The sequence below is a fragment of the Myotis yumanensis genome, unplaced genomic scaffold (assembly GCF_028538775.1).
Source record: "Myotis yumanensis isolate MYYU_CA2020_CCGP unplaced genomic scaffold, mMyoYum1.0.hap1 SCAF_19, whole genome shotgun sequence".
NCBI lineage: Eukaryota > Metazoa > Chordata > Mammalia > Chiroptera > Vespertilionidae > Myotis > Myotis yumanensis.
The window spans coordinates 13,388,167-13,411,755 of NW_027223770.1; the positions used below are offsets into that span (position 1 = coordinate 13,388,167).

The following is a 23,589-nucleotide window of genomic DNA, read 5'->3' on the forward strand; positions in this document are numbered from 1 at the left end:
AGCTTTGGCTGTTTCCTACCCAGCAGGAAGGTGATCATGTGGCAGAGAGGACCCAAGGAAAGGCTGTGGGTGGGATCTATGGGCTCTGGAGCTAGCTGTGGAAGGTCCCCACAGGAGCCTTTCAGGAGGAGTCCATGTGTGGGTGGATGAATGGGGGCTGCTGGGTACAGGTGGTACAGCACAGACAACAGAACACAGGTAGGAGGGTTTTCAAACCATTTACTAAACAAATTCTTACCCTCCCCCAAACGGCAAAGGAGGACAGCACCCAAGCCCCACACTCAGGATCTTGGCCTGGGGAGCTGCCGGGTTGAGGGAGGGAAGGAGGTCCAGACCAAGTCTCTTGGGCCCCCTAGGCTCAGGGCCTGCTGATGGTGGTAAAGGCCAGCTGTACACATCCTTCATGCAACCCAGGCTGGGGGCCCCGGGCCCTCAGTCTGACCCTCTGGAATCAGCAGAAACCGCTGGTGGGGACGGGGAGAGAAGTGGCATCTTTGGTCCAGCGCCCACACAACCAAGGAATCTGAGCCCCACCCACGTCGGAGCCAACAATGCCCCCAGAAAAAGAAATCCGAGCAAGTCCTCCCAAGTGCCTGTCGCCTGTTCAGGGCAGGGCACCGCCCAGGACCCAGCGAGTAACGGTCGGAGTGGACGGGCTGCGGAGCTCCATGGCAGTACTCCGGCTTGTGAGCTTGTGAGCGTCGCTGACACGAGGGGCCCTGCCGTGCCTGGCGCCCTCAGACGTAGTTTTTCTTGTCGTAGTCGCCGCCGGCCGCGGGCCGTCGCGGCGCCGAATACTTGACGGGGAAGCTGAGGTCCCGGCGGCCCGCGCAGACCCAGGCGCCGCAGCACACGAGGCCCCCGCCGCACATGAGCAGCGCCGAGGCGGCCCAGCCGATGTACAACGCTGCTCCCAGTTCGTACTTGTTTGACACGGATACATTAGGGTCGTAGAATTCGCGGACCACGATGTTGGCGAACCAGCAGAGCGGCACGAGCGCCAGCAGCCCGCAGAACGCGTAGAGCGCGCCGCCCGCGAGAGCCACACGCGCCTTGTTGGGACCCGGGGCCACGCAGGTGGTGCACTGCGCGCCCGCCAGGGTCAGGCAGAGCGCGAGGAGCGCCAGCAGTGCGGCGCCCACGGTGAGCGCCCGCGCCGCCTGCACCTCGGCGCTCAGCGCCAGCACCGAGTCATACATCTTGCACTGCATGTGCCCCGTGCTCTGCACCACGCACGACATCCAGAGCCCCTTCCAGGTGGTCTGCGCCGTCACGATGTTGTGGTCCAGGAAAGCGGTCACCTGCCACATGGGCAGCCCGCACGCCAGGATCAGGCCCACCCAGCCGATCAGGCACAGCACCAGGCCGAGGATCTCCAGCGCCGCCGACCCCATGGCTGGAGGTGAGACGCGCGCCCGATGGCCCCGGGACCTCCGCGGGGGCGCGGCGGTGGCTTGGCCGAGCAGATCGGCGCCCTGCGTGGATTCTGGTGCCCTTGCGCCCGCGCTGCCGGCTCACTGACCTCTCAGCTTGCTCCACTGGCCTGAACACAGACTTCGCGTCTGCCGGCACCTCCCGGGGTCCCTCCCCTTTGAAAGTTCGGGGGGCGGACTCGAGCCCGGCCTCCTGGCCCGAGCAGCCAATCCGCGCTGAAGCTGTCGGCCCGCAGCCAATCATGACGCCCCCCAGTAGCCGGCAGGTAGTAAAATTATCGCGAGTGAGGAGAGCGGAGAGCCCGGGGACCGCTCCCCGCACGGCCTCCACCCCCCAGCCACCACCGCTGTCGGTTGTCTAATTGTGGCCGAGCACTTTCTGGGTTGGCCTGGGGCGGCTGCCAGCGCGCTTCTCCTCGTCCACCTCCTTGCATGTCCCCGCCTCGCCATTTTAGGAGCTACATGATCCCCAACTTCCCCCGCCACTTCCCGGAAAGAGCCCTGATGGTCCCCACCCCCAAGCCAGCTCCACTCTTCCAGGGCCAAGGTCTGAGGGAGTCCCCACCATCACCACCGCGTAGAGGCCTGCGTGTGGGACTCTCGTGGTTTCTTCCCCAAGCTCGCCCTGGAGCCTAAGCGGATCCAGACCCTTCACCGCATCCTTACTGCTCGGCGCCCCTCTGAGTCTTGGCGCAGGCTCTCCCACAGGCGGAGAGGCCAGGCAGAATTGTGCGAGTCGGGCTGGCCTCCTGCCTCGTCCAAGGTCCTTCCCAGCACCACTGCCCACCCAATCACTGCCTCCCTGGGGCCTGAGGCCGCAGCACGAAGCAGGAGGCACAGACGGTCTCTCGGGAAGCCCCTCCTCCCAGTCTGCTGCCGCCCTGGAGACTTTCTAGACCTCCCAACCTTCGCAGACTGCTCCTCTTCCTAAGATGCTGCCCATCCCCCATCGTGGGAGGCCCAGCTCAAGCGACACCCCTTCAGAAAGTCTCCAGTGTTCCCCAATGACCCAGCATACAGGCTGTACTGCGGTGGCCCAGCTCCAAGGCCTACTCTGGCCTCAGACAGGAGAGACATAAAGGGACAGAGGGGCTGTGCTCTGCCCTCCCACCAGTGGTAACTCTGATACCCCAGCCCCCAGACCAACCTCCGGAAGCCAACTTGGAGTTTCCTGGCCAGGAGGAAGAGCCTCCATCCTCACTAGAGGAGGGAGGTTCGGGATTTCCGGGCATTCTTCTGCACAATGGCCCAGCAGTTTCTCGAAAGGCCTACCAGGATGAACACAAGGAGGCCCACAGGTGGGGCACCAGGCCCTGCAGCCCACAACCCATGGGGGCACCAGCCCTTTCTGGCAACCCCCTCCTCACTCTCTGTCAGCCCCCTTGTTTCCAGTAAAGTCTACTCTGTCCTGGACTGGGGTCCCTGGTATGCCTATGCTTTCCTATGGTCTGAGGTCCTTGCCTCTGCTAGCCAGGGCCCTCCACAGAGAAGACCTGGTATTCTGAGGTCAACCACAGCCTGGGAGCTTTGACAAAGCTGTCGCTCCGGGTGCTGGTTCCTTCTCCTTCCTCGGGTGGCTCTGAGGTAAGGCCAATACCCTGTTCCTCCAGCATGGGGAGGAAGGCACGTTTGCTGGGCCCTGCGGGCAGGGGTGGGATGTGGAGGGAAGTTTTACCCCCTTCCTTACCCCTACCTTACCTCCCAGCACCAAGAACCACAGCCTCTTCCCAGCCACCACCTCACTGGCTGCTACCCTCCTGCTGCAAACTATCTCCTCCCCCTCCCCCAATACCCTGCAGACCCTCCTGGACATCCCCTCTGCCATCCACTCCAGGAGGCCCAGCTATACCACTCACCCCACCCTCTCAGTCCTGCTTCCCCAAGTCCAGGGCCTTTGCCCAAGGCCCCCCTCTACATCCACACTGCCTTCTTCCCAGGACGCCCTCTGCGGCCTCAGACTGGGCCCCACCCTTGCCCACTGGGCTGTTCTCAGGGTAGCTGGGCCATCCCAGCAGTCCCCTCCCTGACTTACACTGCCTAAAATCCTCCGTGGCTTTCTTCACTGCCCAAGGACCAAGTGCTGATCACTGGGAGTGGCCTAGGGTGATGTGTGCCTGGCTGTGTTGGGCCAGTCGGTCTAGTTAGCACACACTCCATGCTCCGCCCAGACGTGCCTCCCTCTGGGCCCTCAGGCTTGTCTGTCTCCCGTCCACAGCCTTTTCTGCCTTCAGTGCTTGTCCCTTGGCTTGGGGCCTGCTCATCTTCTACATTGTGTTGCTGAGGCCACTTCCACTCAGAGGCCTTTCTGCCTCGTCCCCTAGCCTTGCTCCCAGAGGTCCAAGCTGGAATTGTCCATCTGCTTGTTGGTTTTCCCCACCAGTATCCAGGAACGAATCTCAACACAGTGGCCATCTTCATGCATCTGTACCAGGTAGGGGCCTGTCTGCTGCTCCTTCAGCCAGCTTGGGGTGCAGCTGCATGAGGCTCTCCCCTTCACCTGCCCACCTGCCTCCCTCCATCTACCACTTTGGGGCCCATCCTTGGGCCCACCTCCAGACTGGCAGCCCATGGTGCCCCCAGCAATCTCACGACTCTTTGGGACAGCCCCACAGTACCTTGGGGATCACAGTATCTTGGGGATCACAGTATCTTGGGACTGACAGGTTCCACCTATTACAATCTGATTTCTACCTCAACACCACAGTGGAACCAGAGCCACCACAGACAGGCCAGCTCATAACAAGGGCAGGGTGGAGGAGGGGTTAGGGAGGGGAGGCATGAGGACAGCCCACCCTTCCTTCCACTCAGGGGGATCTCCTGACCTATTGCACGCTGAGCACATTCTTTAGTGGAGCACAACCCAGGGAGCTCCCACCCTCAACCAGCAACTGGGTAAGGCCTTTCAGGTGTGCCTGTTGCCTGGGGAAAGAGACAGCCATGTGATGCAGTGATGGCCTCTCTGAGGAGCTAAGATCTGGGAAGAAGTTCTAGCAAGAGCCCAGAGGTAGGAAGGGGAGGAACCCCAAGAGGGAGCTTGCTCAGGCCAGATGGAAGGGGGAGGGCCTGGAAGCCCAGTTCAGAGAGGGTGCAGGGCTGGGCAGGGACGTCAATCCCTGATCTGTGGCAAGGGGCTACCACCAGCCAAGGCCACCTGCTCATTTACAGCCATTGTTCTCTTCTTTCCCGGGGGAAGTGCAGCAGGATCTCATTAATTGTCTGAGGGAAAGGCCCGAGTCAGCAGAAAAGCAAAATTATCTTGAGCAGCTGCTGGCTGACCCCGAGCCAGGATTATCCGGTGACCTTCGAAGGACAATCTAAACTTAGGCTCCAGAGTCCTTGGGGTTGAGTTTTGGGAAGCTCCTAGTTAAGGGATTTCATTTCAGGGGAAGTGAAAACCAACATTTCTTCTATCTTTCGGCTCTGAAATAGGTAAGGATGTTTTCCTCCAATGCAGATGTTTCTTGGAACAAGACAGTGCTTCAAGAAGCAGTTCTGGTTCCAGGTATCACTCTGCCCTTCTCTGGGGGCCTGAGGCGCTTGCATGGGAGGAGCACCACCTGCACTCATGCACAGAACACCCTTTGGCAAACAGCCAGTGAATTCACCGTTCAGACTAGTGAGTTGGCCTCTCCTTGCCTTAGTTTCACCATTGGTTACAAAGTCCTCCGTGGTGAAGGCTGCAAGATTGGAGAGGAGGCTATCACTGATCCTGGGTCCTCTGCTATCTTTCCTGAGTGCTCTCCAGGTTCCTGAGACATCTTCCTGGCTCCCTTGACCTTCACAAATCATCTGACTTCAGTCCCCTCCCCGAGAATGGGCACCACTGGCTGTTTGTCAGATTGGAGGGCACTGTGGCTTTACCTTGCCTGGTTGGGGCAGAGAGCTCTGGTTGACAGAGCCCCTGGATGCTGTAGACCCCTGTGCCTTCACAACTGCACCCCCTCCCCCTCCTCAGAGCCTGGAGGAGGCCAGCCAAGGCTTTGTGAAATAACAGCAGTGCCCTCACTGCCCCCCACCCCCTCATCCCTTGTGCCTGCACTGCTTCTCCCAACCTTTTCCTTCTCAGTTTCCTTCCTTCTCTGCATTTTGCAACAATTTTATACTCTTTGCACTTAATCATAGAGTGATTCTGGATCCTCCTTTTTCATTTTGCATCATATTGCATCATGTAAACATGTTCCTACTTTGTTAAAAACATCCTCTTGATTATTGTTTCTAACTGCCTGCAAGATGGCCTTGGGAGTTGGACAGAGCCAGGATGCAACTGTCTAACTCCATCACTCCTGGGGCAGGGCGGGGCATGGCCAGGGAAATCTGTTCTGAGGTTCTATAAAATGGGGATGCAAAGGATTGTCAAGGGGCTTAGTGGGCATCACTTTGTGGCTCAAGGTAGGCAATGGATTGATTTTGATGATGATTTTGGTTATGCAACCGTTCCTCAAGACAGTTTTATAAAAGACAATTTTTTATTATAAATAATGCTGTTATGAATGTCATTATTCATAAGCCTTGGTATTTTGGATGATTTCCCCAGGAACAATTCCTTGATGTAAAATTTCTGGCTCACACTCAGGATCTAGACCACTTATTTGAGTATGAATTTTCACTGCCTGTCATCAGCGATGGGTATTCACAGTTTAAAAATGTTTCTAATTGGATAGGTAGAAAGTGGTATCTTACTTTAATTTGCATTTCTTTGTATAGTAATGAGTTTATATTAAATTTATTTTTCAATTACAGTTGACATTTATATTAGGGGTCCAGTGCACGAATTTGTGCACCTTGAAAGGAACTGTGGGCTGCAAGGCTGCGGTAGGCACAAGGGCAGGTCTTGGCCCATCCTCCGTGCCCCAGCCTGGCCCCTCCCGCTGTGGCCCCCAGTCCCCTGACTGGTGGCAGCCCCAATCCTGCCACCGCTGCTCCCATGCCGGCTGCTGCCCTGATTGCCCCTCAGGAGCAGGAGGAGGTGGAGAAGCCCTCAGGGGTGATCAGGGCCAGCAGCCAACGCTCGCACCCACTCATGGTGCTGAGTGATCAGGATCGGCTCTAGCTGCAGGTGTGAGCAGGGCTGGCGCCAGCAACAGGTGCAAGTGCCAGGCGGGACGGCGGCGCGTGGGAGCAAAGAATTTTCAGTAACCACCAGAGGCTCGCCCTGATGACAGCAACTGGCACCCCGCCTTGATCTAGCGCCCCCACTCACCTGCTCCACCATCCCGCAATGTTCCACACATGCCCCCTGGTGGTCAGCACACATCATAGCGACCGGTTGTTCAGTTGTTCCACCTTTTGGTTTATTGCATTTTAGCCTTTTATTATATAGAATTAGTTTTATTTTTTTTAAATTTTATTTATTTATTTTTTATTAGTTAAGGTATTACAAATGTGTCCTCATCTCCCCCATTAACCCCCAACCCCCCCCCCCCCGCCCCACCGCACACTCATGCTCCCATCCCCCTGTTGTCCATGTCCTAGAATTAGTTTTAGGTGTTAAATTTTATTTTCCAATTCAAATGGCTCATTTTTATTTCCTCTTTAATGAATTATCTATGTACCCACATAGAATATTGATGTTTTTCTCACTATTTATGTTAGAAACATTACTTGCTATCACATATGTGGCACATCCTTTTGTCATTTGCTACCTAATCTATTGATTTTTTTTCAGGATGTTATAGATGTTTAAATTTTTGAGTATTTAAATCTATTAAGATGTTTTTCTGTGTGATTTCTATCTTTATTTTTATTTTATTTTTATTTGAGAGAGAAAAAGAGAGGGAGAGACAGACAGATAGACAGACATCAATGTGATAGAGAAACATCAATCAGTTGCCTCCTGCATGTGCCCCCACAGATTAAACCCACAACCTGGGTATGTACCCTCATCAGGAATCGAACCTCCTACCTTTTTGGTGTGTGGGATGACTCTCTGACCAACTGAGCCACACTGGCCAGGGCTCTATCTTTATTTTTAATAAAAAAGCCCTTCTATATCCAGAAGGACTTTTTAATTAACTTATTAAGTTATATTTTCTTATAGTTTTCTTCTGCATTGCCTCATGTCAAGGAGAGCTTCTGATTCTGACCAAGATGGATGGAACTAACAACTGATTAGAGTTTTGCTCATCCTCAAAATGGGGGAAGGGCAGAGGAAATAATCAGTAAACTTGAAGATAGAATAATAGTATTATCACATATAAACAAGAGAATGTGAGCTAAAAAAAGAACAGAGCCTCAGGAAATGTAGGATCATAACAGAAGATCTAACATCCTTGTCATTGGAGTTCCAAAAGTAGAGGAGAAAGAGGATGGGGATAAGAAAAAGTACTCAAAGAAATAATATCTGGAAATTTCCTACATTTAGCAAAAAGAAAATGTAAAACAACCCCTTCAGATTCAAGATTTTGCCCAAACCTCAAGCAGGATAAACCCAAAGAATTCACATCAAGACACATCATAAACTAAAAACTAAAGACAAAGAAAAATATTGGAAGGAGCCAGAGAAAAAGGACACTTCACAAATCAAACAACTAAGAATTTCTGATCAGAACATGGAGACCAGAGAAAGTAGCAGGTTTTTTTTTTAAGTACTGGAAGGAAAAAATGTCAACCCAGAATTCAATATCTAGTGAATATATCCTTCAGGAGTGAAGGAAAAATAAATATATTCTCAGGTGAAGAAAAACTAAGAAAATTTGTCATAAGCAGATGTACTCTAAAAGAATGACTAAAAGATATTCTTTAGACAGAAAGGAAATGGTAAAAGGAGGAATCTTGGAACATCAAAAGAATATGATAAGCAAAATCTTGGTAAGTACAATAGACTTTTCTTCTCCTCTTAAGTTTTTTAAATTATGTTTGATGATTGAAGCAAAAGTTATTATACTACCGAAAGTTGTTCTCAGTATATGCAGAGGAAATATCTAAGATAATTATAATAAACAAAAAGAAGAGTAATGGGACACAAATGGAGGTAATGTTTCTACCCTTCATTCCAAATGGTAAAATGTCAACACCAGTAGACTTAGATGAGTTTTGTTTATATAACATAATCTTAGAGCAACCGCTATAAAGCTATGCAAAGAGATACACTTAAACATACTATATATAATTCAAAATGAAATTCTCAAAGATGTCCAAGTTAACCACATGAAGGTAGGAAAAAATAAAAAGAGAAACAAGAGGGAACAAGCAGAAAACAAAAATAAAATGGTAAGCCGAAACCGGTTTGGCTCAGTGGATAGAGTGTCGGCCTGTGGACTGGAAGGTCCCAGGTTCGATTCCGGTCAAGGGCATGTACCTGGGTTGCAGGCACATCCCCAGTAGGAGATGTGCAGGAGGCGGCTGATCGATGTTTCTCTCTCATCGATGTTTCTAACTCTCTATCTCTCTCCCTTCCTCTCTGTAAAAAATCAATAAAATATATTTAAAAAAAATAAATAAAATGGTAAACTTAAGCCTTACTATATCAATAATTACATTACATGTAAATGATCTAAATAAAATGGTAAACAAAAAAAACCCACATGACCCAAATATATGCTATTTAAAAGAAACTCACTTCACATACAATAACATGTGTAGGTTCAAAGCAAAAGGATAGGGAAAGATATATTGTGCAAACATTAATCAAATAAATGCAGGAGTGGCTATATTAATATCAGATAAAATAGGCTTCATTAACAAATAGACAGATTGACAGTTATAGTTGAAGCTTCAACACTTCTTTCTCAGCAATTGATAGAACTAGATGAAAATCAGCAAGAAGATAGAATCAACACCATTACACAACAGGATCTAATAAACATTTATATAACATTAGCCAACAACAGCAGAATATACATTCTTTTAAGTGCCCAGAGAACCTATGCCAAGACAAACCATATTCTGGATCACAGAAACCTCAAAATCAATGAAAGCAAAATTGGTTCTTTGAAAAGTCAACAACATTAACAAACCTTTAGCTAAATTGATCTTTAAAAAAGGGAGAAGACAAATTAATGAAATCAGAATGAAATATGAGATATCACTAACGATATCTTGCTAATAATAAAAGTGATAAGGGAATACTGTGAACAATTGTATGCCAACAAAGTAGATAACCTAGACGAAATGGACAAGTTCCTAGAAACACAAACTACCAAACCTGACTCAGTAAGAATCAGGAAATCTGAATGGATATATAACAAGTTAAGATATTGAGTTAGTCATATTAAAAACTTCTAACAAAGCGAAGTCTAGGACCAGATGTCTTCCCTAATAAGTTCTACCAAATGTTAAAAGAGTAACAAACATCAATCAATTTTAAACACACACAAAAAATAGAGGAGGGAGGAATACTTCCTAACTCACTCTATGAGGCCAGAATTGCCCTGATCCAAAGTCAGACAAAGATATCACAAGAAAACAACAACCAATAATTCTTATAAATAGAGATGAAAAAAGACTCAACAATATATTAGCAAACTGAATTCAACAACATATAAGAAAGATGATCTAACATGACCAAATGAGATTTATTCCAGGAATGCAAAATTGTTTTAACATCCAAATATTAACTAATGTAGTACACCATTTGACAGAATCAAGAACAAAAACAATGATTATCTCAATAGACAGAAAAAGCATTGGACAAGTCCAGCATCCTTTCTTTTTTATTTTTATTTATTTTATTTTATTTTTTAAAAAATATATTTTAATATATTTTTATTGATTTTTTACAGAGAGGAAGAGAGAGGGATAGAGAGTTAGAAACATCGATCAGCCGCCTCCTGCACACCTCCTACTGGGGATGTGCCAGCAACCAAGGTACATGCCCTTGACCGGAATCGAACCTGGGACCTCTCAGTCCGCAGGCCGACGCTCTATCCACTGAGCCAAACCGGTCAGGGCTATTTTATTTTTTAATGTACATTTTTGTTGATTTCAGAGAGGAAAGGAGACAGAGAGAGAGATAGAAACATCAATGATGAGAGCGAATCACTGATTGGCTGCTTACTGCACGCCCCGCCGCCGCCTCCCGCCTCGGGGATCAAGCCCGCAACCCAGGCATGTGCCCTTGACTGGCATCAAACCCAGGACCCTTCAGTCCACAGGCTGGCGCTCCATCCACTGAGCCAAACCAGCTAGGGCCAGCATCCTTTCTTGATAAAACACAGCAAACAAGGAATAGATGGGCTCTTCCATCTAATAAAGGGCAGCTACAATGATGAAAGACTGAACATTTTCTCCCTAAGATCAGGAACAAAACAAAGATGTCTGCTTTCATTACTTCTATTTAATTGTACTAGGGATGTGCCTGAAACCAAGGTACATGCCCTTGACCAGAATCGAACCCAGGACCCTTCAGTGTGCAGGCTGACGCTCTATCCACTGAGCCAAACCAGCTAGGGCTTGTTGCTATTTTAGATTGTGTCTTTTTAAAATTGAAATCTTCTGATTTTTGCTAATGTATAAAATGCAAATTAATTTCACTTTGAATCCAGCACCCTTAGTTAAAGCTAACAATTAATTTGTAGATGCTTTTGGGTTTTCCATGTAGATAATCATATCATCTGAAAATAATGAGAGTTTTGTGTTTTTCTTTCCAAACCCTGTACCTTATATTTCCTTTTCTTGTTTTATTGCACTGGTTAGGTAGGATGTCCAATGGAGCACATTGTGTAGCAGTCTCCCCACCTGGCAGGGATAATTCATCATTATGTTGTTTGCTGTAGTTTCTTAATAGATTTCTTTATTCTATTAGCTTTTATTCCTATTTTTGTCCTCTGAAATTTTTTTGTTATGAATGAATTTAATTTTATTGGATGGGTGTGGTTTTTTGCATCTATTAAAATATTACTGTGGTTTTCTTTATTCTGTTAATATGGTGAGTCACATGTGATTTGATGCTACATCAACCTTGCATTCTAGGGATAAACCGACTTGGCTATGATAACTTATTTTTCTATAATTGGATTCAGTTTATATAAATGTTCATGAGTGAGAATGACAAGTAATTTTATTTCTTGTCCTGTTCTTGTTCAGTTTGCATATCCTATCTAATAATAGACAAACATGGTAATTGACCGGACCTTCACTATGCCTCCCATTGGCTAATCAGCACGATGTGCAAATTAACCATCAACAAAGATGGTAGCTAATTTGCATGCTGCAGGCAGGGCGGGACAGCACCATCCCGCCTGCCCTGCCACCATCCTGGCCTGCTATCTGTGACCCAGGTCTGTGGGCATCCCGTGTGCGACCCAACCCGGGGTGGCCAGACAGGGCAGCAGCGATCAGCCGGCCTGTCCGGGTGTCCCGTGTGCGACCCGACCCGGGGCGGCGCTCCAATCCCCGGATCGGCCCTGCCGTGTGCGCGACCAGGGGCGGCGCCCCAATCCTGGGATCGGGCCTGTTGTGTGCGTGACCCGGGGAGGCGGGGCAGGCACTGAGGGATCGGGCCTGCCATCTGCCACCCGGGGAGTGGGCCTAAGCCAGCAGGTGGTTATCTCCCGAGGAGTCCCAGACTGTGAGAGGACACAAGTGGGGCTGAGGGATACCTCCCCTACCCCCAGTTAGTGCACAAATTTCTGTGCACCGGACCTCTAGTCAGTATTATATTAGCCTTGTAAAAATGAGGTGTGTAATTCCTATTTTTCTATTTTCTGAAATAAGTTGTACAAGACTGGAACGATCTGTTTCTTGAAAGGTAGAATTTGCAAGCAAAGATATTTTTTTTAAATATATTTTTATTGATTTCAGAGAGGAAGGGAGAGAGAGAGAGAGAAACATCAATGATGAGAGAGAATAATTGATCAGCCACCTCCTGCATGCCCCACACTGGGGATGGAACCCAAAACCCAGGCATGTGACCCTAACTGGAATTGAACCCTGGACCTTTCAGTCCACAAGCCAACGCTCTAGCCACTGAGCCAAACTGGCTAGGGTGCTAGCAAAGCTATTTGAACACGAGGGAGGGGTGGATTGCAAATTACTGATTACATTTCTTTCATTGTAAGACAATTAAAATTTTTAAATTTCTTTTGGACTCCATTCTGGAAAACAGTTTATTTGTTAGGCATACGGTTGACTAATAGCCTCTTACATTTCTATTCACTTGCTGGCTCATCTATGGTTAAATTTCCTTTGTTTTCCTAGTGTTTTCATTTGTGCCTCCTCTTTTTCTTGTTAATATTACTAGAAGTTTGGCTTTGTGTTTGTATTTCCAACAAGTCAACTTTGGGCTTTGCTGCCTTAAATTCTATTTCATCTGATATTAACACAGCTTACAAGTTCACTCTTGGTTAGTCTTTGCATGGTATACCTTTCTCTCATGACCGTCAATATTGTGGGTTTTGTTTTTTTACTTTGTAGGAGGGTCTTCTGTAATTTCAGAGGCTGGATCTCCCACCCTACAATGTGACAATCTTCCTGTATCCAGAGCATTTGATCCCTTTACATTTTCCATCATTACAGGTACATTAGGATTCACTTCTAACAGCTATGTCCAAGCACCCTTGCCCAGACTCCCCCTTTCTGTCTTCTTTTAGATTAATATTTTTTATTTTTCTTATTCTCTTTTCGCCCTTTTACCTGTTTGGAAATGATACCTTCTGTGTCTATTTCAGTGGTCACCTTCTAAAAGGTAATAACCTCTAAGATTAGCATCTTTGCCCTCTTCCCCCCAAACACCAACTTTAGAATGTTTTAAGCCTGTCACCTGCTGCCAGCTCCCATGCTATTGTCCCTAGTGCCCTGTGGTTGCTCCGTATACTCAGGACTAGTGTGCAGGGTGTACGGGAGAGGATCCCCCCACCCCCTCCTCAGACGGTGGCCACACCCAGCTCTCCAGACAGAGAGCCAGGAGCAGGAAGCAGCTGTAAACACAGACCAGGCACCCACAGTTCCCAGGAGCTGGTCCTCTGATCCTATCTCTGCTTGACCTGCCTTTGTTAAACCCTGGGGACTTGGCACTCAGGCCAGGGTTTGCCCAAACAAGGAGTGAGTCAGAGGTGGACATCCAGGGCCAGGCTGACCACGCCAAGGATGTGAGGACACTGCCCTGGCCCTTAGCTCTTCCCAGAATCAGGAGGATGTCGTACCTCCCAACCCACCTGCCTGCCCAGGGAGACTGGCAGGGTCTAGAGACTCTAGAGTGTGCAAACTCACTCCTCCACTGCCCTTGTTCACCCCTGCAAACACCCTCTTCTCTTTATACTTTCATCAAAGAGGCAGCACCAGAATGCCCTTGTGAGTGGCCTTGGCTGGGTCTGACTCCTGCAGCAAATGCTTGCCCAACTGAACATCCACACAGCTAAGGATGCTGCCTCAGACTGTCTTCTCCTGCTCTCATTCCAGATTCCACAGTGAGTGATGGGGTGGGGAAGAGCTGGGCAGATAGGAAACTGCCACCTACCTGGGAGACTGGGAAGTTGTGGAGAGGGACTGCCCTTAAAGAGAGTGCAAGCATGCCCACAACGAATATTTTTATGGCCCAGCCAATATAACGGTATATAAGAAACGTTTTAATAAAAATTTTGTAACTTAATTTTTACAATATCCTGTTATACATAATTATTAATAACAAACTACAATGTTCACTAATGACTGATTACTATAATCATGTTGCATTCATTTCCCTTACACACCTTACATGCAGGCGCACCATTTCTCCCCACTAATATTAACAGCGAATATTTTAGCAGCCGATTGCCACGTCATTAGTCTTGTACTGACTTGTTTGGTGTGCGCTTTCAGAGATCAAGAAAAATAGCTTTATTTGCATTACGCTTCTTAATTTGGGCAGTTATTCAGTGTCTAGTAAGTTAATGTTTAAGAAAAAACATTAATTTTTATTAAAATGTTCTATTATTTTATGTTAATGATTACTCATTTATTTCAGTCCTTTGTATTCAGCATGTCTCTATCGAAATAAACCTATGTTTCTATGAAAATTGAAGCTTTTGTTTTTTTGAAGCCCACAGAAATTTAAACCTTGTGTATTTGGCCTGTGTTAGCCTTTGAGTTTGACATGCTTGGTTTAGAGCAGTGGTTCTCAACCTGTGGGTCGCGACCTCTTGGGGGCTGAACGTCCCTTTCACAGGGGTCGCCTAAGACCATCGGAAAACACATATAATTACATATTGTTTTTGTGATTAATCACTATGCTTTAATTATGTTCAATGTGTAACAATGAAAATACATCCTGCATATCAGATATTTACATGACGATTCATAACAGTAGCAAAATTACAGTTATGAAGTAGCAACGAAAATAATTTTATGGTTGGGGGTCACCACAACATGAGGAACTGTATTAAAGGGTCGTGGCATTAGGAAGGTTGAGAATCACTGGTTTAGAGGAATGAGTAGAGTTCACCAGGGTGAAGGTGGAAATAGGCATTCCTAAGCAAGAGCAGTAACAGTAGCAGCATGGTGGGGGGAAGGGATGGGACACAACAATAGAACAACTGAAGCCCCACCCTCACCCTCAGATGCTATGTGATGCTGGGAAGAGATCTCACAGGAACAAAGCCAAGAGCCCAGGTTTTCAGGAAGTTAATGTTTCCCAGAAGCGACCATTCCACTGTGGTCACATGGCTACATCTAGCTGTCTGGAAAGATGAAATGTAGTCTTTCAGCTGAGTGGCCACAGACTCAGAAGTCAAGGGGCCTCCTATTCTCAGAGGAAAGGGACCATCCCCAGCCACCTGCTGGGCTCTGAGGGCCCGTGGATCTCAGGGCCAGAGAAGCAGAAGTGAGTCAGAGACTCTGCACCTAAGATAGGGTTCAAGATGGCGGACAGAACCTACCTACAGCACTCTTCTTCCTCCCACTATAGAATGTCCCACTGCATCTAACAGTAAAGATGTTGAAAGCTAATAAACCCATTCATAAGTTTTAAGAGGCTTTGAAGAGTTTTTAGAAGAGAGGAAGGAGACAGGGTGAGACGGAAAGATAAAGCAGGATGGAGGTAAATGCTAACCCTGAGTGCAGATGAGGAGCCATGACCCGGGAAGAAGGAGGGCTATAGCTTCCAGTTGAGCCTTAGCAGCCACTTTGTCCCTCCTCAGTACATGCATAAATACACCATGGCATGTCCACACAGGGGAATATTATGCAGCTGTAAAAATGAGCAAAGTGGAGCAACACACTTGTGTTAATTTTGTAGATGCAATGTTGGGTGAGAGGTACAAGATCCCAAACTGTATTTATACATGACTCCGTAGTAGACTGTGCTTTCCAAAGATGTCACAAAAGCAGATCTATCCAATGTCCTATTGCACATTCTCTTCTTTTAAAAATTAAATTAAAAAATTTAAATTGTGGTAAATTGCACATAATTTTAAATTTACCATCTTAATCATTTTCAAGTGTACACTTCAGCAACATTAAGTATATTCACATTGCTGTGCAACCATCACCACCATCCATCTCCAGAACTTCTTCATCTTCCCAAACTAAAACTCTGTACTCGTTAAAAAAAACCCCTCCCTGTTCCTCCTGGCCCCTGGCAACCACCAATCTACTTTCTGTCTCTATGAATTTGACTGCTACATTCATAGGGATCTTGATCTATATTTTTCTTGTGAAGTCTCTATCTTTGGGAGCAAGGTAATTGGCTTCTTAGAATGAGTTAGGAAGTGTTCCCTCCTCTTCTATATTTTGGGAAAAGTTAGAGAAAGATTGGTGGTAATTCTTTAAACACTTGGTAGAATTCACCAGTGAAACCATCTGGTCCTGGGCTTTTTTTGGTGTGTGTGTGTTAGAAAATTTTTATTACTAAAATTCATAAAATTTGGGAAGATTTCAGCCTTTAGTTCTTATTGAGAATCAGCTGTTTTTCTTGAATAAATCTTCCCCAGTTTGCCACAAGCTTTTGATTAATTTCCAGAGTTCAAAAGAAGTTGATCCTGACAATTTTTGCCCATGTTTTAAAAATATATATATTTTTATTGATTTCAGGGAGGGAGGGAGGAACATCAATGATGAGAGAGAATCATTGATCGACTGTCTCCTGCACACCCCACACTGGGGATAGAGCCGAAACCCAGGCATGTGCCCTGACTGGGAATCGAACCATGACCTTCTGGTTCATAGGTCAACCCTCAACCACTGAGCCACGTTGGCCAGGCACACCCATGTTTTTATTGTTTTTATAGAGGGATGGAATGTGGAGTTCCTTTCTCTTCTATTTTTGTTGACATCATTCCTTGGTTCAATACATACAAGAGCATACAATAGCGTCTTAACTGATAAGAGATTTATTTAGTTACTAGAGGCCTGATGCACAAAATTCGTGCTAGGGGCTCGGCCTTCGCAGCTGCAGTGGCTGCCTTGGCCCTTGCAGCCCTGGCTTTGTCCAAAAGGTCATCCGTATGGTCGTTCCACTGTTCGGCCATCTGGTCTAATTAGCATATTGTGCTTTTATTATTATAAATAAAGGGAGACATTAAGATGATGGTTCTTAAACTGTAGGGTACATATGAATTAACTGGAGGTGATGATTATAAGTACATATTCCTAGGTCCCACCACAAATCCTGATATTTTTTGCCAGGGCCTGGGAATCTGCATTTAAGACAGTCGCTCAGAGGCCCCTCTTTGGAAGCACTGGATTCGCAGGACTAAGTGTAATAACAAGACAGTTGGGAGGTTGAGAGGAAGAGAGGTCATGTAAATGTGTTCATTTCACTTTTTCATAAAATAGAGCCAAGAGAAACTGTCCAGCAGTTGAGAAATCAAGACATGGGGTTCATGCTTTAGATTTATGGAGGTAACCATAGTAAGAAGTGGAAATAGAAATAGTGAAGAGAGGAGACCTCCAGAGAGAGGACTGAGGAGAGATGGGGCCACTTTGACATTTTAATTTATAGTTTGAACTTTCTTTATCAAATACAGCTGTTATGTTTATAATCAAACAAATGCAAACAAAAGTAATTGGGAAGTCAGTAGGAGGGGGCTACTGGCCAACAACCCTGACTTGCCGCCTTGGCACCTCAGCCAGCCTGGCCCCAGCTACCTGCCATCTACCGGCTATCAGCTGTGGCTGCACTATGCAGCCTGGCCCCTCAGGAAAGGTGCCACCGAGCAGGTCTCCTCTCCTTTAGCTCAGGCCACACCCTGGCCACCTCACTCCAGAGAAGTAAGCCCTGGCAACAAGATGAAGAGAACACTATAATCCAAGGAAGTCAAGAGCTGCAACTTGGAGTTGTAGAGGCTGCAAGAATCTTCCCAAGGTCACAGAGTGACCCAGTCCTTCCCCAAACCGGTAGTCTTTGAGGCTTAAGAACATAAGCATAAAATCAAAAGCAAACTTTGCTTGGAAGCTGGCTGTGGGCGGTTGGCTTAATTTACACCATGGATTCATCAGCTAACTGTTTCAGAGGTCTGGGCAGGGGGCCACCTGACAGGATATGCTGAGGAGCCAAAAGGGGATGGCTACTTCTGGGGGAGGGATGGGCGATGACAACCGTGCCCCTGGACAGTGGAGAGATGTGGTTCAGGGCTGTTTTCGGGTGAAGGTTATCTGGACCGCGCAGCTAAAGCTCTCCGGTCCAAAGCAAATGCCAGAGACTCATTGTCCTTTCCACAGTGGAGGTATTTCTCCCTTTCCAAACATCCTGTGCCAGTATGGGAAATGCCTCCAAACAGAGAAGTAGATAAAGCTCTTCTCCGTGGAGCCCAGAATCCACACCAGGGCAGGGATGGGGAGGAGGGTATCAGTGGAAGGTGGAGTTCTGGGACCCCAGCCTTCTGATATCCCAGGTAAGCTGACACTATGCTCAGATGAGCTGAACAAAGGACTTAGGGAGCTGGTGTTTGGGGGTTTCTCACAGTGCCATGAGTGCCACTATAGCAGGAGGCTTCTCAGAACAAACAGCACAGGAGCTGGGCCTGCACTGGGCAAGCTTTGGATGCAGGAAGGCAGAGGAGTGCCCCTGCCTTACTTTAACGGGCAGGAAGGTGTGGTGACATACCCATCTCTCAGGCTAACCTTGCCTCTTGCTCTCTGGGTTTCCTGAAATGAGCTCTGGGAGGGGGAGGAACCCCACAGGCAACACCAATTATGACCCCACTTGGAGGCCCCCGCCAGCTCATTGTCCACAAGCAAATGCTATGTATCTTTAAAAAGGAATTCACACCTTTGCTAGTGTAAGTTCTGCTTTCATCCCTGGCTTCGGGAGTGGGGAGAACCAGCTCTGTTCTTCTTCGGTTCTTCGCGAGGTGGGGGTCAGCATCTCCCACCTTTAGCTTCTTTACCTACCTGCCAAATGGGTGGGTAGATGTGTCCCAGGTGTCATCAGCACAGTGACAAAAGGAATTCAGGTGGAGCAGTCAGTAATGTAATGACAGCAGCAGCAAACACCTGGCACCTCATGGTGTGCCTGGCATTATTCAAGTGATGGACATATTCGACTCTCCAATTCTGCTCTCTGTTCTGATGTGTGGGTTCCCCGCCCCCTCCCCCCCCCCCCCCCCCCCCGCCACTGAGCAGTTCTGGGACACCAGTTGGTGGCCTACAATGTAATGCAATTCTGACACTATCTGCCTGTAAATAGCACCGAATTCCACAGGTTGAGGGCTCAGTCCAAGAAGACTATCCCCACTTCAGATGCCAATCACAAGTCCAGGTTGTCACCTTTGCTTCTGACCATCTGGCTATAAATGAGAGGTTCCCACGACGTGCTCCTTGAGTTTGATTAATTTGCTAGAGTGGCTCTCAGAACTCAGAGAAACATTTTGCTTACTAGGTCACTGGTTTATCATAAAAGGACATAGCTCAGGAACAGCCAGATAGAAGAGATGCACAGAGCAAGGTATTGGGAAAGGATGTGGAGCTTCCATGCCCTCTGAACACACCACTATTCTCTAATCCCCACGTGTTCACCAACCCAGAAGTTCTCCTAACCCTCTCCTTTGGTGTTTCATAAAGGCCTCATTTGATAGGCATGACTGATGAAATCAATGGCCTTGAAAAATGCATTATTATGTATGAGTGATGCATTATATGCTCTGCAAGTGGTTTATTATACTAAATTTAATGACAAATGCAATCAAATGACTAGATTATCTCATCTCAGAGGTATAAATTGCTCTAACTGTTGCCTTCAATCAATACCTGTCAAATTCCCCATACCTCCCTTTAATCATATTTTGGGCAGATTTTCTAACTTTCCAATGCCTAGCAGTTATTCAAAGTACAGCCGGTTCAGTCTCAAATACCAGGTAAAACTCTGCCCACTCTCATCACCAGCTGGGTATACTGCATAGGACACAAGAGAAAGGTGGGGTGTGGCTGCCTCTGGATCCACAATCCTACCTTCCTTTCTTAGGATTTCACTTCTCTGATCTTGGGTCATGCAAGATGAATTAGGGAAAAGAGCAAATATATCTCTATACCTAAAGGCTCACTGCTTGTAGTTTTTTTCTCAGGCCAACACTAATTGGCTTTTAAAAAAATTGAGGTATACTTCACTTACAACAAAGTTTGCCAAGTTTAAATGTACAATTCAGTGAGTTTTGACAAATATGCAGCCCTGTAAACACCACCACCACAATTATGATAGAGAGTTCATTCTGTGCTCCTTTGTACTCAGTGCTCTCCCTCCACGCCCAACCTCTAACAACATATCTGCTTTCTATAACAATAGTTTTGCCTTTTAAGAATGTCATTATCAATGGAATTTTACAATATGCAGCCTTTGATTTCTGGTTCTTCCACCTAGCTTAACCAATTTCAGATCCATCCATGTTGTTGCATATATCAGTAGTTTCTGTTTTTGAGTAGGATTCCATCATATGGATCTATCGCAATTTGTTTACCTATCCATTAATTGATAGACATTTAGGCGGATTCTAGATTTTGACTATTATTATTAATAATGCTTCTATTAACATTTTAGTACAAGTCTAGTATGGAATGTTTTCATTTCTCTTGGGTAAATAACTAGGAGTGGGAGTGCTGGGTTGAATGGTACGTGTATGACAACTTCGTAAGAAGCTACCCAAATGCTTCCATATTGGTTGTATCATTTTGCACTCTTACCAGCAGCGTATGAGAATCCCAGTTGCTTTCCATCATCGCCAACACTTGCTGTGGTCAGTCTTTAAAATGTTGGCCATTTGGGTGGATGGGCACTGCTTTACTGGTGTCTCACTGTGGCTTTGTGTTTCCCTAGTGACAGATGACAGCTGAGCATCCTTCATATACTTATTTGCCATTTGTGTATCTTCTTGGTGACATATCTGCTTTGTTTGTAGTTTTATTGTAGGGATGAGTGAGCTCTTTATGAATTTTGGGTAGAAGTCTTTTACCAGATACGTGTTTTGATTTCCTCCCATTTTGTGACTTTGCCTATCATTTTCTTAATGGGGTCTTTTTAAAAATCAATTTTCTTCAGGTTTACTGAGGTATCCTATATAATAAAAGGCTAATATGCAAATTGTCCCCTCCACCAGGAGTTCTACAGGGAGTTTGACCAGGGGGCTGGCTGCCAGCCAACCTCAGGCAGCCTTTTACATAAATAACATTCACCATTTAGGGTGTAGAATTCTACCACCACAGTCAAGATAGGAAACATTCCCATCACTCTCCGCAAATGCCCCCCCTACGCTCTTCTGGCAGGTCTGGTTCTGCAGCCTTTTAATGAGCTCTGGGTGCAGATAGGTAAGGGATTCTCTTTACTGCAGGACACTAAGTGCCTCCAGGTCAGCTTTGTGCCCTGACTCATAAATTCCATGGTAACAGGAAGAGGCCCATTAAACGCCTTGTCACACACAGCTCTAATAAAAACAGCAATAATAACACCAAACCCCACAGAGTGCCTTCCAGGCACCCATCTCATTCTCTACTAACAACAACGCATTTGAACTTCACTCCATTCCCTGTGAAGTGTGCTCACTGGCCCCAAGTTCCACCTGAGGAAACCGAGGCACAGAGGAGGTAAACTGCCCGGGCTCTCAGGACGAGGGGGCCACAGAGCTGTGCCGCTACCTCTGGGCCGGGGTGGGGGGGTCTGGCTCCAGGGCACACCGCCAGGCTCCCCGCGGGAGAGGCCGAGTGAAACCACCCGCAAAGCCCTTGTTCCCGCCGCGTGTCGGGTGAAATGTATACGAATCAGAAAGTCAGTGGTCAGGGAGCGAGGAGAAGGTGTACATCGTGCCTGCCGTCTCTGTCACTACCGAGCGCCTCACACACCCTTTGGGGGGGGTTGGGGAGGGGAGTGCGTGCATCCCTACCTCCAGGCACCAGTCCACTCGCCGCTGCAGCGTTGGGACACCCCGAGGCCTGTCCAGTTCCCGCCCAGGGGCGCTGGCGCCACACATCACGGCGGGTGCTCGGGTCCCAGGCCTTGCGGGGAGTCTGTCAGCGCTGATCAGGACCCCGTCGCGGACGCCATCAGGCGCGCCCGGCCTCGAGGCCACCACAGGACTCTGGCGCATGCGGCATGGAGGCGCGCGCGTGCGGGAGCCACGCATGCGCGAGCCACGCATGCGCGAGCGTGGGCCACGTATGTGCGTGGCAGGTGCGCTGGGGCCACGCCCCCAAGTTCTCCTATGGGCCGGGAATGGAGGGAATAGTTCCCGTCCTTCGAGTTTGGGAGGAACCAAACTGGCTGGGCTTTGGCTTGGACGGACTTGAGTTCTCACGAACTCGGGGCAGGCGGAACAGCTGGCGACCACTCCACAGCCCCCCGTGTTTCTCATCGCCCATTGTCACCTCCTTAAGTGCGGGGGTTTTGCTTAACGTGGGTGAATAAAATTTCTTTAAAAAAATATATATTTTTATTGATTTCAGGGAGAAAGGGCGAGGGAGAGAGAGATAGAAACATCAACGATGAGCGAGGATCATCGATCAGCTGCCTCCTGCACGCCCCACGCTGGGGATGGAGCCCACAACCCAGGCACGTGCCCTGATCCGGGAATCCAACCGAGACTTCCGGGTTCATAGGTTGACGCTCAACCACGGGCCACGCCCACCAGGCCTGGGTGGGTAAGATGTCTCATCCTGTGGCCGCGGTCTCAGCTGTGTCCAGCACCGTGGCTTTGGGCCATGCACGTCATATTCCGGGAGCTCTTTATTCCCATTGTTAAAACGAGCAGGGTGCGCAAGTGTTCAACACCGCAAATTATTAAATTGAAGGAAACGTGGTGGCCGCTTGACCAACTCATGCACACGCTCGCATTGGGTGCGGCAGCGTGTGCCTGGCCTGGCTCACCTGCGGGGGTGGCGTGAGGGACAGGGTAGCCGGGACCTCGTCCAAGACCACGTGCTGAAATGAGCAGTGTGCACAGGGCAATAGAGGGCAGAGTGAAAGCCAGGCCAGGCCGTGAGTGACTTCTGCGTGGGAGGAGGGAGAGTCAGTGCAGGTTTCACCCATGACCTCTGAACAGGGCCTGGAAGGATGAGATGGAAGTGGGGGTGCTCCCGGCAATGGGGATGCCCTCAAGCCTGCACAGCCTACTGATGCGTCTGGAGAATTCTGGGAATGGCTGCCAGACTAGTGTTGGGCATGTGGGGAGACACTAGGTCGACTTGGTGGGGGTGGGGAGGAAGAGGGCGGAGGGTCTTCAGAGCCCCGGTAGGCAGTGGAAGGCTGCAGAAGGTCTCCAGGCATGGAGCTCACAGCAGATGAGTGTTTCAGTGAAGTGACTCTGTCAGGAACCAGACAGGAAGGGTAATTGTACAAAGGGGATTTTGGAGGAAGGAAGTTAATCTCATAGTCCCTGGAGTGATGAGGGCCTGAGCCTGGGAGTGCAGTGGGGATGGGGCTGGAAGCAGGATTTCAGAGAGATTTTAGAGATAATAACTGAACACTTCATTGGCTCCCCATCACAGCTGAGTCTAGGATGACTCCTGGGTCTGGAAAACCCCCCAGGGATTGAGTCATTAAGACATTTGATTTTCTACCAAGTGTAGACCTTGTTCCAGGCACTCCGATCGGAAGATAAAAAGTCCTAGCCTGGTGACAGCGTGCTGGCTGGCGGGAACAGAGCACTGGCATGTGTCTGAATGGCCGTGGCAATGCCATGTTCAATCATGATGTTTGGGACTGGACCATCTCTAAGCTCTTCCCTGGTGTTATAGCTTCCGGCGACTGCCCGAGTGCTTCCATTTCTGTGTATAGAGGAGCAGACTCGGTGGGGCTCTGCCAGGAGCCTGCCTTCCCTCAGTA

At 48.0% G+C, this 23,589-nt stretch overlaps 1 protein-coding gene across 1 annotated transcript; it reads right to left on the reverse strand.

Moving 5' to 3' along the window:
- Nucleotides 1-202: 202 nt before the first annotated feature.
- CLDN5 (claudin 5) lies at nucleotides 203-1,640 on the reverse strand. The gene has a single exon (XM_070399157.1). It carries the CDS (start codon nucleotides 1,392-1,394, stop codon nucleotides 738-740), a length of 657 nt encoding a protein of 218 aa, XP_070255258.1. The 5' UTR covers nucleotides 1,395-1,640; the 3' UTR covers nucleotides 203-737.
- Nucleotides 1,641-23,589: the final 21,949 nt, after the last annotated feature.